Here is a 17,175-nt window from a genome sequence, read left to right on the forward strand (position 1 = left end):
TCCCTTGATTTGCTTCAGTAGGAAGTGCACTTTTACTTCTTTCTGTGGACAGAATTACTTGGTTTAGAAGAAATTCATGTGATTCTGTAGAAGACGTGAGCAATAAAATATTCTGTATTCATAAGACACATTTTAAGAACATATTCCCAATGACTTTTTAAACCACTTTTCCATATTTAGCACTGTAGGAATAAAACCTTTAAATGTATTGTACTTGCTGAGCACTTAATGCAAGCTAGGAGCTGTGCTGCATAGCACTGGTTTTTATTTTTTTTTTAACTCTGATTAAAATAATCTTAGTTTGCACATGCTAAAATGGAGAAAAAGGTAAAAATCAGTGTTTTAGGTCATGTTTATATTTGTGCACTCATTAATGGTTTTAATTCTCATCCTTTATTGTCAATTTTAATTCAAAAGACGCAGATTTTTTTTTTTTATGAAGCAAAAGCGTTTGCCAAGTGGTAATGGAAAGTACTGAGTGCTTAGTACTCAGACACAGGAAACTGTTAAATATGAAGACTTTCTTTAAATGACTCTTAGAGGCCCCCCCCCCCGGCCTTGTTTGATATATATTGGTAAATTAAAAAGATTCTGAGCCAGGTATGCGACACATGCTATAATACCAACAACCAGGAAGCAGAATAGAAGGCTGACACATTGGGGGCCAGTCTGTGCTTGTCGTAGTTGGGATTTCTATTGCTGTAAAAAGCCACCATGACCATGGCAACTCTTATAAAGAAAACATTTAATTGAAGTGACTTGCTTACAGTTTCAGAGGTTTAGTCATTTATCATCATGACAGGGAGCATGGCTGTATACAGGCAAATGTGGTACTGAAGTAATAGTTGAAAGGCCTACATCTTGCTGTCAACAGGAAGTCAACTGAGACACTAGGTAGTATCCTGAGCGTAGGAAACCTCAAAGTCTACTTCCACAGTGACACACTTCCTCCAACAAGCCTCAACTCCTAATAATGCCTCTCCCTATGAGATTGTGGTGACCGATTATACTCAAACTACCCTAGGGCTGTATAGTGAGACCCTGCGATTACTGGGTATAATGTTGCACACCTATAATCCTACTGCTCAAAAGGCCCAGGCAGAAGTATTGGTGCAAGTTTGAGTTCAGGCTGGGCTGCATGGTAAAAATCTGTATTTAAAAAGAGACTAAAACAAAATTTAAAAAATAAAAAGAAAATAAAGATTTTCTTTTTGAGGTATGGTTGTTTAACGCTAAGTTGAACTTATCTTCTTTATTCACAAACTACTGTAAATTTTGGAGAAAATATGAAACCATAGCATTGTCCAATGAAGGAGGTACTTTAGTCAATGTTTGTTATATCAGTAGAACTATAATTAAATAAGCAGAATACAAGATAAATGAGAAAAGAGAACTCTTCAAAAAAACACCAAACCTCATTAAGTTACTCTTGGTTGTTGGCTAGTTGTTAAGCTACACAGGCAGAGAGATACTATGCAGGATTGGAAGACAATTGCTGCTGAAGACTGTGAACTGAGCAGACATTCCAGAAGTTGCCAGACAGATTCCTAGAGGATTGTGTCCATGGAGAAAACTGGTGAAAACTATGCTGTTTTCACCAGTTTTCCAGAGGGCAATGCATAGGAACTAACAACAAGGCTCCCAGAGTAAAGGCAAGATGAGCATAGATCCCATAATAATAAAGTTAAAAACAAGTTTAACAAAATCAAGACAATCTGCCGGTCTAGCTGCTTGCTAGAGCAAAATTTCAAGCTCTGTTGAGGCTGAGAAGTGTATCTGGAGACTGTATAGTATCTCACCTGCAAGGCATGCGTACAAACCAAGACTTTCTAAAATGCTATTGAGAAGGAAAACTGACTTACAATAAAAGTTTGCATAGTTGATAGGTCCAGGTCCTGAGATGATTCACATGTTGGTGTTAACATAAGAAAACCAAAGAAAGAAACCACAGCTTGTCTTCAGGGTAGGTGTCTTAAGGTTTCTGTTCCTGGGAAGAGATCCCATGACCAATCTTATGAAGGAAAACATTCCATTGAGGTGGTGGATTACAGTTTTAGAGGTTTAGTCCATTATCATCACGGGGGCGGGGATGTGTGCATATGACTAGGATTATGGCAGTGTTCAGATAGACATGGTTCTGGAGAAGTAGCTGAGAATCTTATATCTTGCAGGCAACAAACAGGAAGTGGTCTGTGTGGCACACTGAATGAAGCCTGAGCGTATCTGAGACCTCACAGCCTGCCCCCACAGTGACACACTTCCCCCAACAAGGCCGTACCCACTCCAACAAAGCTACACCTCTTAATAGTGCCTGTAAGACTACACAGAGCACACTGTGGGCCTCTCTACTCTCAGTGTTTTAAGAGAAGAAGAGAAGGCAGTACAAAAGCATCATTCTAGGAAGTTGTACTCAAGATGCCTCCATACCAGAGAAGATGCCTTACTCCATATTCTGCAAGGTCATAGAGACGTGTTGTACATTGAAAGAACATTTATTGTAGGTAAATAATGGTAAGGTTGCTGATGCTGAATGTAGAGAAAAAGAAATCTTAGTGGATTTGGGATGTTGCTCAGTTTGGTAGAATGCTTACCTAGCACCCATCAATCCCTGGGTTCATTCTTGGCACTGCCTAAAGTGTGAGTATGTGGGCAGTAGAGACATGAGGATCAGGAATTCAAGACCACTCCTCAGGTTAATAGCTAGTTTGAGGTCAGCCTAGTCTACATGAACCCTGTGTTTAAAAAATAAAAAGATTATTTTATTATTTATTAAAAACAATAATTGCTACTTGAAATAAATAATTACTTAATTAAAACAAAATATTATTTATTAAAAATAAATAATTATTTATTAAAAATAAAATGATAATTTTAAAGTCTTATTATTTATTAAAAAATTAAAGGACTTTCTTTGTTCTTTAGAACAAAGGCACATTGGGCATAGTAAGAATAACAGTGGAATTCTTATAGATGTGATAGGGCCAGAGGACAATAATTGAAACTTCAGAAATTTTGGAAGAAAAATAGATTATACTTATATAGTTATCAGTATATACTTAGCATAAGTATATTACACACATACATACATGCACACACACACATACGCACACACATACCCACCCAAAATGAGATACTCACCATTAATTGTGACACAGTAACTGGAACCAGCCTTGATGTTGAGCCCTAGACTAGATGCTTTCTGTTGGACAGTTGGCAACAGTGCACTGCAGGGTGGTGATCCCAGAGAAAGAAGATAATCAGAACTCCACAATCCTGTGCTGTTGAACCCTGAGGAATGGTAGTGCTGTTGTCCTAGGAAGACTGTGGCCAGAGCTTGGGACAGAGTGACTGCTATGTCCAAGGAAGTAGTTGAGTGTTGAAGAAGCCATCTGAGGAATGGAGTGTGAAATGAGCATTGGGATTCTTGGGAAGTTGCAGCTCATGTTTCCACATGTGAAGTAAAATCTATGAGATCAGGCAAACATAATAGTAATGAACAAATACAAAACTACCAAATGTGCAGAAGGTGAATAGTTACCAGGATTCATACAATGAGGGGAGGTATTCAAACTCCACTTATCCCCAACCGCCAGTAAAGACACCAGAAGAGTAGCAAGTTAGGACCTATGTTAAGCATTGGCCTCCACATTTGCATGTTGGGGGAAAGAAGGGGTGAGAATTTGCTGTTTAGTGAGAAGAAATCTTAAAGATGTGATTCAAAAGAATCTGTTCTGTGGCAGGCCACGACAGGATCCATGATAAGGGAAGTGCGGCATAGGTGTGACCACAGGTGGCATGGGTATGGCTGCGGGTTGACATGAAGAACGACCTGTTAGATATTTATCTTAGCATCATTTCTTTTTCTTTTCTTTTTTTAAATTTTTTTCTAAATATTTATTTATTTATTATGTATACAATATTCTGTCTGTATGTCTGCAGGCCAGAAGAGGACACCAGACCTCATTACAGATGGTTGTGAGCCACCATGTGGTTGCTGGGAATTGAACTCAGGACCTTTGGAAGAGAAGGCAATGCTCTTAACCACTGAGCCATCTCTCCAGCACCCTCTTTTTCTTTTCTTTTTCCTCTTTGTGGTAATAGAGATGGATCCCTCGTACAATACTTAGAGTGTACATAACTTAATACCAACAATCTCCACTTCTGATACCAAGTAGGACAGCAGTTAGTGCTGTCATCCAGGAGCACAGACTGTGTTTGTAATGTTAGTGCTTTGAATGCCTTCATAAAGATGGTTAATTATTAATTTTAAATCTGTTTTTAAAATTAGCTTAGAATTAATTTGTAAATCTCAATTTTTTTAAGAAAATAAAATTCACCTTTTTAGTTACATTTTGGAGGCCATTTTTGTTTTGAGTTTACTGACAAATCATAAAACAGTAAGTACTGATTTATATCTAGAGACTATTGCTAGAATTTGTAAAGAATTTTCTTGGAAGAGACTTTTTATTTTTTATTTTATTTTTTTATTTTTTTGGTTTTTCGAGACAGGGTTTCTCTGTGGCTTTGGAGCCTGTCCTGGAACTAGCTCTGTAGACCAGGCTGGTCTCGAACTCACAGAGATCCGCCTGCCTCTGCCTCCCGAGTGCTGGGATTAAAGGCGTGCGCCACCACCGCCCGGCCTTGGAAGAGACTTTTTCAAATTTATTTTCTCTGTAATATTCTTTCTCAGTTCATTTTTGAATATTGCTTCTCTAGTGTTAATTTTTAAAATACTCTTCTTGGCTCCATAGTTGGGTTTTGTAAATATAGCTTACTGTTCTAATTACAATTACAGGTTGAATTGGAGTCACTATTATAATTGCTGTTAGCATTTGTTTAATTCCAAGGCTGTTAGGTTTATGAGTATTATGATAGGGAGAACTTTAAAGAAATTCTTAATTGAAGAACAGAATAAGTTATTTAAACTTTCATATCTGGGGATGCCCACAGTTGGTAGGGTGCTTGCCTAGAATGCACAGAGACCTAAGTTTGACCCCCAGCTTAGCATGGTGGTGCATACCTACAAACCTAACATTTAGGAGGTTGAGACAGTAAGATTAGAAATTCAAAGTCATCCTTAGTTACATAGCAAGTACAAAGCCATTCTGGGATATGTGAGATACTGTCTTAAATAATAAACAACTAAATGAATTGATTTACACAGCATTTCATTTTAATCCATTGATTTTCTGGTTTACATGTTTGTATTTCAGGGAAAGGTAGCCCAGACAGCTTGTATGTCAGCTTGCAAGCATTTAGCCACATCCTTGATGCAATTGTTGCTGGAAGCAGAAGTAAGGCAGCTCACTTTGGGAGCATTACAGCAGTTCAACCTGGATGTCAGAGAATGTGAACGTAAGTCAATGAACCCTTTTTGCTTCCTTGTTTTATAAACTTACATTGCCACTGGTGTAAAGAAAAACCAAAAAGTTTTAGGTCTGTCATGTCATTGTTCCTCATGGTGTCAAAAAATATCTGGATGAGAAAGGTATCTTACAGGACATTTTGTTTATTTTTACTTTTTTATGGTGGCTTTAAAAATATGTTTTAAATTGAAATATAATTACCTATTTCCCCCTCCCTTTTCTCACTCTAACTTCTCCCACCTTCCCTCCTTTGAAGTCCTGCCATGATCCCTACAACTCACAAGTTGAAAGCCTCTTTTTCTTTATTGTTGTTACATACGTATATGTACATATATACAAATATGTATAAATATAATCTGCTGAATATGTTTTTGTTGGTGGTATATATATATGGTTTCAAGGCTCCCTGTTCTGTACTGACCAACCAATAAGAGAGCTCATTCCCGAGGAGTGGCTAATTCTTCTCCCGAAGATCATTAGTTGCCTATAGTTCATTGTTTGAGTGTGACCTCTAAGATTTCCCTCATACCTTGTTTACATGTTTATTTGATATTGCCATTGTTTTGGTCAAAAGCCTTTACTCCAAAAGTTGGAAAAATCTAAAAGAAACAGACAAATTTCTTGATAGATACCACATACTAAAATTAAGTCAAGATCAAATAAACAATTTAAAGAGATCTATAGCCCCTAAGGAAATAGAAGCAACCATTAAAAGTCTCTCAAGCAAGAAAAGCCCAGGACCAGTTGATTTCAGTGCAGAATTTTACCAGAGTTTCAAAGAAAAGCAAATACCAGTACTCCTCAAAGTATTCCACAAAGTAGAAACTGAAGGAGCATTTCTAATTTTTTTTTAGGCCACAGTTGCCCTGATACCCAAGCCACTCAAATACTAAACAAAGAAAGAGAATTACAGACCAATGCCCCTCATGAACATTGATACAAGAATACTCAGTAAAATACTGGCAAACTGAATCCAAGAACTCATAAAAAGGGCCACCCACCATGATCAAGTAGGCTTCATCCCAGAGATTCTGGGATGGTTCAAGATATGGAAAATCTGTCAATGTAATTCACCATATAAACCATCTGAAAGAGAAAAACCACATGACCATCTCATTAGGTGCTGGAAAAGCCTTTGACAAAGCACTTCTTTATTATAAAAGTCTCAGAGAGATCAAGGATACAAAGAACATGCCTAGATATAATAAAAAGCAACTCATAGCAAATCAACAGTCAACACCATATTAAACAGAAAGACACTCAAAGCAATTCCACTAAAATCAGGATCAAGACAAGACTGTCTGCTCTCTCTATATCTATTCAATATAGTATTTGAAGTTATAGCTATAGCAATAAGACAACAAAAGGAAATCAAGGATATATATATGAAAAAAGATCTCAGAGTATGCTGGTTGCAGATGACAGTATACCCCAAAAATTGACCCCAAAAATTTTACCAGGAAACTCCCAAGCTGATGAACACCTTTAGCAAAGTAGCTGGATACAAGATTAAATAGGAAAAAAAAATCAGTAACCCTCTTATTTACAAATGATGGGCTGAGAGTGAAATAAGGGAAACAACTCCCTTGATAGTAGCCACAAACCATTTATATTTATATCTTATGGTAACTCTAACCAAGCAAGTGAAAGACCTGTATAACAAGAAGTTCAAGTCTTTGAAGAGAGAAATTGAAGATATCAGAAGATGGAAAGACTTCCTGTGCTCATGGATCAGTAGGATTAACATAGCAAAAATGGCCATTTTACCAAAAGAAATAAACATATTAAACAAGTACTTATCAAAATTCCAACACAATTCTTTACAGACCTTGAAAGAACAATACTCAAATTCATATGGAGAAACAATAAAACCAAGATTGCTACAAAAATCCTATAAAATAAAAAAAACTGCTGGAGGTATCAACATCCCTGATTTCAAGCTCTACTACAGAGATATAGTAACAAATACAGTATTGTATTGGCATAAAAACAAGCACATTGAATTGAAGCCCCAAATATAAACTGTGGACACTTGATTTTTGACAAAAAAAAAAGCCAAAATTATACAATGGAGAAAATAAAGCATCTTCAACAATTAGTTTTGGCATAACTAGATGTTAGCATGTAGAAGAATGCAAATAGATCCATATCTATCACCCTTCACAAAATTCAAGTCTATATGGATCAAATACTTCAACATAAATGCCGTTACACTGAACTTGATAGAAGAGAAAGTGGGGATTCCCCTTGAATGCATTGGCACAGGAGACAACCTCCTGAATAGAATACCAATAGCACAAACACTAATATCAATAATCAATCAATGGGATCTCATAAAACTGAAAAGCTTCTATAAGGCAAAAGACACTGTCAATAGGACATAATGACAGACAACAAAATGAGGAAATATCTTTACCAATGCCACATCCAACAGACGGCTGATCTCCAAAATATGTAAGGAACTCAAGAAACTAGATATCAACAAACCAAATAATCAAATAAAAAAACGGGGTATAGACCTAAACAGAAAATTCTCAGCAGAATAATCTAAAATGACAGTAAAAAAAACCAAAAAAACAAAAACAAAAACAAAAAAACAGGAATGTTAAACATCCTTAGCCATGAGGGAATGCAAATCAGAACAACTCTGAGATTCTATTTTATACCTATCAGAATGGCTAAGATTAAAAACACAAATGACCATTCATGCTGGAGAGGATGTAGAACAAGGGGAACTCTCCTTCACTACTGGTAGGAGTGTAAACTTGTACAGTCACTTTTGAATCAGTATGGCAGTTTCTCAGAAAATTGGGCTTAATCTGCTTAAGGTCCAGTGACACTACTCTTCAGCATATTCTCACAGAATGCTCAATCATACTACCAGGACACTTTATCAGCTATGTTCATAGTTGCTTTATTTGTAATTGCTGGAACCTGGAAGCAACCTAGATGCCCCTCAACCAAAGAATGGATAAAGAAAATGTAGTACATTTGCATAGTGGAGTATTACCCATTAAAAACAATGACATCAGAAACTATGAAGGCAAATGGATGGATCTAGTAAAAAATCATCTGAGTGAGGTAACCCAGATTCAGAAAGAGACATCTTATGTACTCACTCATAAGTGGATATTAGCTGTAAAGGATAATCATTTTACAATCCATATATCCAGAGAGGTTAGGGTTTATTATTATTATTATTATTTATTGTGTATGAGTGTTTTGCCTGGATGCATGTGTATGCACCATCTGTGGAGATCAGAAGAAGGTTTCAGATCCCCTGGAACTGGAGTTACAAATGGATGTGAGCCGCCATATTGGTGCTGGGGTTTGAACCCATGTCCCCTAGAAGAGCAGCTAGTGTTCTTAGCTGCTGAGCCATCGCTCCAGCTCCAGAGAGGTTAGGTAACAAGGAGGATCCAAGTGGGGGACGCATGGATCTCCCTGTGAAGGGGGAATAGATCTTCTGGTGGACTAGGGGCTGATGGGCATGGAAACTTGAGGGATTGGATTTGGGCATGGGTGAAGGGGGAGAATGCTGAGAGAGGCTTTTCAGGGTCAGGTTTAAAGCCTGACACAAGGGAAACTTCCATGAATCTACAAGGATGACCACAGCTAAGACTCCTAGCAATAGTGAATATGAAGCTAGAACAGGCCATCCTGATGTGGGATGTTCTTCTGTATATATGTTGCTTTTATGGGTTGATTAATAAAGCTGTTTTGGCCAGTGGCTTAGCAGAGTAAGGCCAGGTGGGAAATCAGCGCAGAGATGCAGAGAAAAAGAAAGTGAAGTCAGGTCAGATGCCGGCCTGCCAGCTGCCAAGGAAATAAGACATGTAGAAAATGAGGTAACACCATGTCCACGCAGCAATATATAGATTAGTAGAAATGGATTAATTTAAGATGTAAAAGCTAGTTAGAAATAGCCTGAGCCATCAGCTAAACAGTGTTGTAGTTAATATAGTTTCTGTGTGATTTTTCGGGTCTGGGTGTCTGGTTAATGAAAGTGCAGTCTTCATTTACATCATCCCCTGTGATCAGATTGTTGACTACCCCAATTATCACCAGAGAGCCTTCTTCCAGTAACTGATGGAAAAAGGTGCAGAGGGCCACAGCCAAACATTGACTAAGCTCAGGGAATTCTGCTGAAGAAAGGGAAGGATTGTAGCAGCCTGGAGGGTCACTGATATCACAAGAAAACCCACAGAAACAACTAACCTGGCTCATAGGAGCTCAAAGAGTCTGAACCAACAACCAGGAAGTCTGCATGGGACTGATGTAGGATGTGACAGTTGTGTATCTTAGTCTATTTGTGAGACTACTAACAATGGGAGCCGGGAGGTAGGGGAGGCTCTGTCCCTAATGCTTTGGCTGGCTTTTGAGAACCTATTCCTCATACTGGGTTGCCTTTTCCAGTCTTAATGTAAGGAGAAGAGCTTCGTCCTACCTCTACTTAATATGCCATACTTGGTTGACACCCTTGTTGGGCCTGCCCATTTCTGAACAAAAACAGAAGAGAGGTAGATTGAAGAAGTTAGTGGCGGAGGAAAGTGTGGGGAAGGAGTGGAGGGAGGGGAAACTGTGGTTGGGTTATAAAATAAATTTTAAAAATTAAAAAAAAAAACAATTGTCATGGTCATAGTGTCTCTTTACAGCACTAGAAATGCTAAGATAGCTTTTCAGTATTGTGTCAACTGCATTTTATACATTTTATATCATTTTTAAAATTTGATTTGATGTTTGAAACAGTGTCTTCTCATGTAGTAGTCCAGGCTGGCCTCAAACTTACCAGTCTTCTGAGTGTTGAGAGTGTGGATATTTGCCACTACATCAGCTTGTTTTATTATTATGATATTTTTATTCAATTAAGTATTTTAAATTAGCTTTAGATTTTCTTGTTTGGGAACAGTGATTTATGCTTTTAGTTTTTAAACTTTTCTTTCAGATTTTTCAGTACGGTGGGATATGTACAAATAATGAACACATCAGGTTTTCTTGTTTGATCTCTTGGTTATTCAGAAGTTTATGGCTCACTTCTCCAATATTTAGAATATTTGTACAAATTTTATTATAGTTTATAGTTTAGGTTTTTTTTTTTGTCAGAGAGCATGCTCTGTATGATTACCGTTCTGAAACTAATATCCTGAGATTATGTTTAATGGCCCAGTGTAGTGTTTTGGTTACAGTGGAAAAGTTATGTACCTGTTCTACGGTTGCTATGAGCTATGTCTGTTAGATGGCAATGGTAGTGTTCATTGATACTGCTAGTAAAAACTCCTGGATTCTTATTTTGCTGTTGGTGGTGGGTTTGTTTGTTTGGTATATTGTTGTTGTTGTTAGAGTTTATTTGTGTTTTGTTTTGACCAAGTCAGTCACAGCCCAGGCTGCACTCCAGTTTACTGTATATGTGAGGGTTATGCTGTACGCTTCCTTCTACTTTCTTCTTTTATTATCTTTATTTTTTGCCATTTTCCTCCCCCATTGTCTTGCTTTATGCTGATTTTTCTTAAATTTGGTATGACTTATGGATTATTAATTTTAGTTCCTTGTTTACTTTTATTTATTAGAGTTTGTCAGTATTAACTAAGAGATAGTGCGTGCATCTTTTTTTTAAAGAAGATACTCTGCTGGGCGGTGGTAGCGCACGCCTTTAATCCCAGCACTTGGGAGGCAGAGGCAGGCGGATCTCTGTGAGTTCGAGACCAGCCTGGTCTACAAGAGCTAGTTCCAGGACAGGCTCCAAAACCACAGAGAAACCCTGTCTCGAAAAACCAAAAAAAAAAAAAAAAAGATACTCCAAAATGTTGTACTCCTGTTTCAGTTTTCCAGTGTCCCCTGAGTTTTTCATGCTCTATGTATTTATTAAGCATTTTTATTCTTAATATGCTTCATTTTGAATGCTTCAGCTTCATTGGTAATCTTTCAGTAGTTTCTATTCTACAGTAAAATTAGTTTATATTCATTTCTCATTTCCAGTCCTTCTCTTTTGATACCCTGTGTAAACTCTGTTTGTTGTGTATGTTCATAGGGTTGTAACTAGAATCCATGAGCTTTGTCCATGCTAGGCAGACAATCCCACAGAGCTTTCTTTGCTCACATCCAGTTCTACTTTAGCTCTATTTACTTACTTATTTATTTATTTGGTTTTTTTTTTCTAAGGCAGGGTTTATAATAGTCCCAGTTGTCCTGGAACTTACTTACAGACCAGGCTGGCCTTGAATTCACTGAGTTCCACCTGCCTCTGCCTTTCAAGTGCTGGGATTAAAGGCATGCACCACCACCACCTGGCAATCATTTTTTTTCTTTATTTTACATACCAACCACAGTTTTCTCCCCCTTCCCCCCACCTTCCTCCACTCCCTATCTACTCCTCAGAGAGGGTAAGGCCTCCCAAGGGGAGTCAACAAAGCCTGGCACATCAAGTTGAGGCAGGACCAAGCCCCTCCCTCCTGTGTCCAGGCTGAGCATGGTATCCCACCTAAGGGAATGGGTTCCAAAAAGCCAGTTCATGCACCAGGAATAAATCCTAGTTCCACTGCCAGGGGCCCCACAAAAGACCAAGCCACAGAAATTTTATCCACATTCAGAGGGCCTAGTTTGGTCTGATGCCAACCCCCTAACTGTGGGACAGAGTCTGTGAGCTTTCATGAGTTCAGGTCAGCTGTCTGTGGTTTTCCCATCATGATCTTGACCCCACTTCCTCATATAACCCTCCTCCCTTTCTTCAGCTAGACTCCTGGAGCTCTGCTCAGTGCTTTTCTATGGATCACTGCATCTGCTTCCATCAGTTACTGGATGAAGGTTCTATGTTGACAATTAGGGTAGTTACCAGTCTGATTACAAAAAAAGGTCAGTTGAGGTACTCTCTCCACTATTGCTAGGAGTCTCCTAGCTGGGGTCATCCTTGAGGATTCCTGGGTGTTTCCCTAGTTCTAGGTTTCTCCCTCTATCAAGATATCTCTTTCATTGTTCTCCTTCTCAGTCCCTACCCCAACTCAACCATCCCATTCCTCATGTTCTTATCCTCCCCCCTTGCTCCGGGTTTACCCAGGTTATCTCATCTATTTCCTCTTTCCAGGGAGATCCATGCATCCCTCTTAGGGTCCCCCTTGTTAGGTTCTCTGACACTGTGGGTTGTAACCCAGTTTTCCTTTGCGTACATCTAGTATTTACTTATGAGTAAGTACATACTGTGTTTGTTTTTCAGGATCTGGTTTACCTCACTCAGCATGGCTTTTTTTTTTTTTTAGTTCTGTCCATTTGACTGAAATTTTCAAGATGTCGTTGTATTTACTGTGTAATACTCCATTGTGTAAATATGCCACATTTTCTTTATCCATTCTTTGTTTGAGGGGCATCTAGGTTGTTTTCAGGTTCTGGATATTACAAATAATGCTGTTAAGAACATAATTGAACAAGTATCCTTGGGTATATGCCTAAAAGTGGTATGGCTGGGTCTTGAGATAGATTCTCAATTTTCTGAGAAACCACCGTACTGATTTCTAAAGTGGCTATAAAGTTTGCACTCCCACCAGCAGTGGAGGAGTGTTCCCCTTATTCCACATCCTCTCCAGCATAAGCTGTCATCCATGTTCTTTATCTTAACCATTCTGACAGGTATAAGATGGTATCTCAGAGTCATTTTGATTGCATTTCCTGATGGCTAAGGGTGTTAAGCATTTCCTTAAATGTCTTTTGGGCATCTGAGATTCTTCTGTTAAAAATTCTGTTTAGATCTGTACCACATTTTTAGTTGGATTATTTGATATTTTGATGTCTAGTTTCTTGAGTTCTTTATATATTTTGGAGATCAGTCCTCTGTCAGATGTGGGGGTGGTGAAGACCTTTTCCCATTCGGAAGGCTGCTGTTTTGTTTTATTGACTGTTTCCTTTGCCTTACAAAAGCTTCTTAGTCTTAGGAGGTCCCATTTATTGATTGGTTTTTTTTTTTCAGTGTTTGTGCTACTGTTGTTATATTTAGGAAGTGGTCTTCTGTACCCATGCATTCAGGGCTACTTCCCACTTTCTCTTATGAGGTTCAGTGTGGCTAAATTTATTTTAAGGTCTTTGATCCACTTGTACTTGAATTTTGTGCATAGCTATAGGTATGGATAGATTTGCACTCTTCTTCATGTCAGCATCCAATTGTGCCAGTACCATTTGTTGAAGATGCTTTCATTTTTCCATTGTACAATTTTGGCTTCTTTGTCAAAAATCAGGTGTTCATGGATATGTGGATTTATGTCAGGGTCTTTGATTCAATTCCATTGACCCACATGTCTGACCCACGTGTCTACTTTTATGCCAATACCAAACTGGTTTTTATTACTCTAGTTCAGTAGTAAAGCTTAAAATCAGGGATGATGATACCTCCAGAAGTTCCTATATTGTACAGGATTGTTTTGGCTATCGTGGATTTTTTGTTTTTCCATATAAAGTTGAGTATTGTTCTTTTGATCTCTGTGAAGAATTATGTTTGGATTTTGATGGTGATTGCATTGAATCTGTATATTGCTTTGGTAAGATTACCATTTTTACTATGGTTGATCTTACATATCCAAGAACACAGGAGAACTTTCCATTTTATGATATCTTCTTCTATTTCTTTCTTCAAAGACTTAAAGTTCTTTTTTTAAAATTTTGTGTTTAAAAGTTTCTTTTTCATTTTACATACCAATCACAGTTTCCCTTCTCTTCCCTTCTCCCACTCCCCTTACCTTCCACCCACCCAACCTCCCATCCACTCCCAAGAAAGAGTATGGCCTCCCTTGAAGAAGTCAACAAAGTCTGGCATATCAAGTTGAAGCAGGACCAAGCCCCCAGCCCCTGTATATCATGACTGAGCAAGATATCCCTCCATAGGGCATGGGCTCCAAAAAGCCAGTTCATGCACTGGGGATCAGTCCTGGTCCCATAAGACTTGAGGTTCTTGTCATACAGGTTTTTCACTTGTTTAGTTAGAGTTACCCCGAGATATTTTATGTTCTTTGTGGCTATCATAAAAGATGATGTTTCTCTGATTTCTTTCTTAGCCTGTTTTTCATTTGTATATAGGAGGGTTACTGGGTTGTTGTTGTTGTTGTTAATCTTATATCCCACTACATTACTGAAGGTGTTTATCAGCTGTAGGAGTTCCTAGGTAGAATTTTGGGGGTCACTTATGTATACTATCATATCATCTGTCAATAATGATAGTTTGACTGCTTCCTTTCCAATTTGATCTTTCCCCTTGATCTTTTGTTGTCCTATTGTCCTATTGTAGGTAGAAGTTCAAGTACTATATTGAATAAATATGGGGAGAGTGGGAAGCCTTGTCTTGTTTCTGATTTTAGTGGAACTGCTTTGAGTTTCTCTCCATTTAGTTTGATTTTGGCTCTTGGCTTTCTGTATATTACCTGTATTATGTTTAGGTGTGTTTGTTGTATCCCTGATCTCGCCAAGACCTTTATCATGATGGCATGTTTGGTTTAGTAGGAGGCTTTTTCAGCATCGAATGAGATTATCATGTGGGTTTTTTTTTTTTAGTTTGTTTATATGGTGGATTATGTTTCAATATGTTGAATCATCCTTGCATGTTTGGGATGAAGCCTTTTTGATCATGGTAGATGATTTTTTATGTGTTCTTGGATTTAGTTTGTCAGTATTTAATTGAGTATTTTTGCATCATTGCTTCATGAAGGAGTTTGATTTGTAATTCTCTTTCTTTGTTGTATCTTTATGTGGCTTAGGTATCAGGGTAACTGCAGCCTCATAAAAAGACTTTGGCAATGTTCCTTCTGTTTGTGTTGTGTAAAACAATTTGAAGAATATTGGTATTAGCCATTCTTTGAAATTCTGGTGGAATTCTCTACTGAAATCATCTGGCTCTGGGCTTTTCTTGGTTAGGAAACTTTTAATGACTGCTTCTTTTCTTTAGGAGTTATAGGTCTATGTTTATCTGATCTTGATTTTATTTTGGTATATGGTACCTATTCAGAAAATTATCCATTTCTTTTAGATTTTTCAATTTTATGAAGCATTGGTTTTTGAATACTAATGACTACCTAATGAACCTTTGGATTTCCTCAGTGCCTGTTGTTATGTCCCCTTTTCATTTCTGATTTGGTTAATTTGGATATTCTCTTTCTGCCTTGTTTGGATAAGGGTTTGTCTATCTTGTTGATTTTTCTCCTAGAACCAACTCTTTGTTTCATTAATTCTTTATATTGTTCTCTTTTTCCTACTTTATTGATTTCAGCCCTCAATTTAATTATTTCCTGTCTTCTACTCCTGCTGGGTTTGTCTGCTCCTTTTTTTTTTTTCTAGAGCTGTCAGGTGTGCTGTTAAGTCACTGGTGTGAGCTTTCTCCACTTTCTTTATGTGGTTACTTAGTGCTACGAACTTTTCCTCTTAGCACTGCTTTCATAGTGTCCCATAGGTTTGGGTCTGTTGTGCATTCATTTCATTGAATTCTAGGAAGTCTTTAATTTCTCTCCTTATTTCTTCCTTGACCAAGTGGTGATTCAGTTTAGCATTTATTAGTTTCCATGGGTTTGTAGACTTTCTGCAATTAGAGTTGTTGTTGTATTCTAACTTTAAGCCATGGTGATCTGATAAGATACAGGGGGTTATTCCATTTTTTTAATCTATTGAGATTTGTTTTGTGACCAAGTATGTGGTCAGTTTTAGAGAAGGTTCCATGAGGTACTGAGAAGAAGGTATATCTTTTTTGTTTGAGTGGAATGTTCTATAGATGTCTGTTAAGTCTATTTGAATCATAACATCTGTTAGTTCCCCTTATTTCTTCATAAGTTTCTGTCTGGCAGTCCTGCCCGTTGGTTTGAGTGGAGTGTTTAAATCTCCCTCTATTCGTATGTTGGGTTTGTTGTGTGATTTAAGCTTTAGTGATGTTTCTTTTATAAATGTGGGTAAGCATGTATTTGGGGCACAAATATTCAGAATTGAGATTTAATTTTGGTGGATTTTATCTGTGATGAATATGAAATATCCTTCTGCATCTCTTGACTAATTTTAGTTTGAAGTCTATTTTGTTAGATATTAGGATAGCTCTACCAGGTTGTTTCTTAGATCCATTTGATTGGAAAATCTTTTCCCAACCCTTTACACTGAAGGTAATGTCCATCTTTCAAATTGAGCTGTGTTTTTTGTATGCAGCAGCAGTATGGATCCTGTTTTTGTATCTAATCTGTTAGCCTGTGTCTTTTTATAGGTGAACTGAATCCATTGATATTAATGGATATTAATGACCAGTGTTTGTTAATTCCTGATGTATTTTATTTTGTTGTTAGTGGTGGTAATGTGTTGTTTCTCTTCTTTGGGATTTGCTGATGTGAGATTATCTATTGCCTGTTTTTTCATGGGTATAGCTAATTTCCTTGAATTGAAGTTTCCCTTCTAGTATTTTCTGTAAAGCTGGATTTGTGAATATGTGTTATTTAAACCTGGTTTTGTCATGGAACATTTTGTTTTCTCCATCTATGGTGATTTAATGTTTTGCTGGGTATAGTAGTCTGGTATCTGTGGTCTCTTAGTGACTACAAAATGTCTGTCCAGGTCCTTCTGGCTTTCAGTGTCTTCATTGAGAACTCAGGTATTATTTTGATAGGTCTGCCTTTACATGTTACTTGGCCTTTTTCCTTTGCAGCTATTAATATTTTATCTTTATTCTATATCTTTAATGTTTTGATTATTATGTGACGAGGGGACTTTTTTCATTCAGTTTGTTTGGCGTTTGTAAACTTCTTGTTTCTAGAGAGGCGTGTCCTTCTTTAGGTTGGGAAAGTTTTCTTCTATGGTTTTGTCGAATATA

The 17,175-nt window shown here is 37.6% G+C and overlaps 1 protein-coding gene across 3 annotated transcripts in view; it reads left to right on the forward strand.

Annotated features, from left to right (window-relative positions):
• Positions 1 to 17,175, forward strand: part of Exoc6b (exocyst complex component 6B) — a 477,853-nt gene that overhangs the window by 307,715 nt on the left and 152,963 nt on the right. For all 3 annotated transcript variants that reach the window (XM_041645429.1, XM_041645442.1, XM_041645435.1), the window contains one exon: positions 5,214 to 5,355. In XM_041645429.1, the coding sequence (XP_041501363.1) occupies positions 5,214 to 5,355 (142 nt within the window). The remainder of the gene's footprint in view (positions 1 to 5,213; positions 5,356 to 17,175) is intronic.

Source organism: Microtus oregoni, unplaced genomic scaffold, assembly GCF_018167655.1.
Source record: "Microtus oregoni isolate MIOR12 unplaced genomic scaffold, Mior012 000002F_ref0000024, whole genome shotgun sequence".
In the NCBI taxonomy this organism is placed as follows: Eukaryota; Metazoa; Chordata; class Mammalia; order Rodentia; family Cricetidae; genus Microtus; species Microtus oregoni.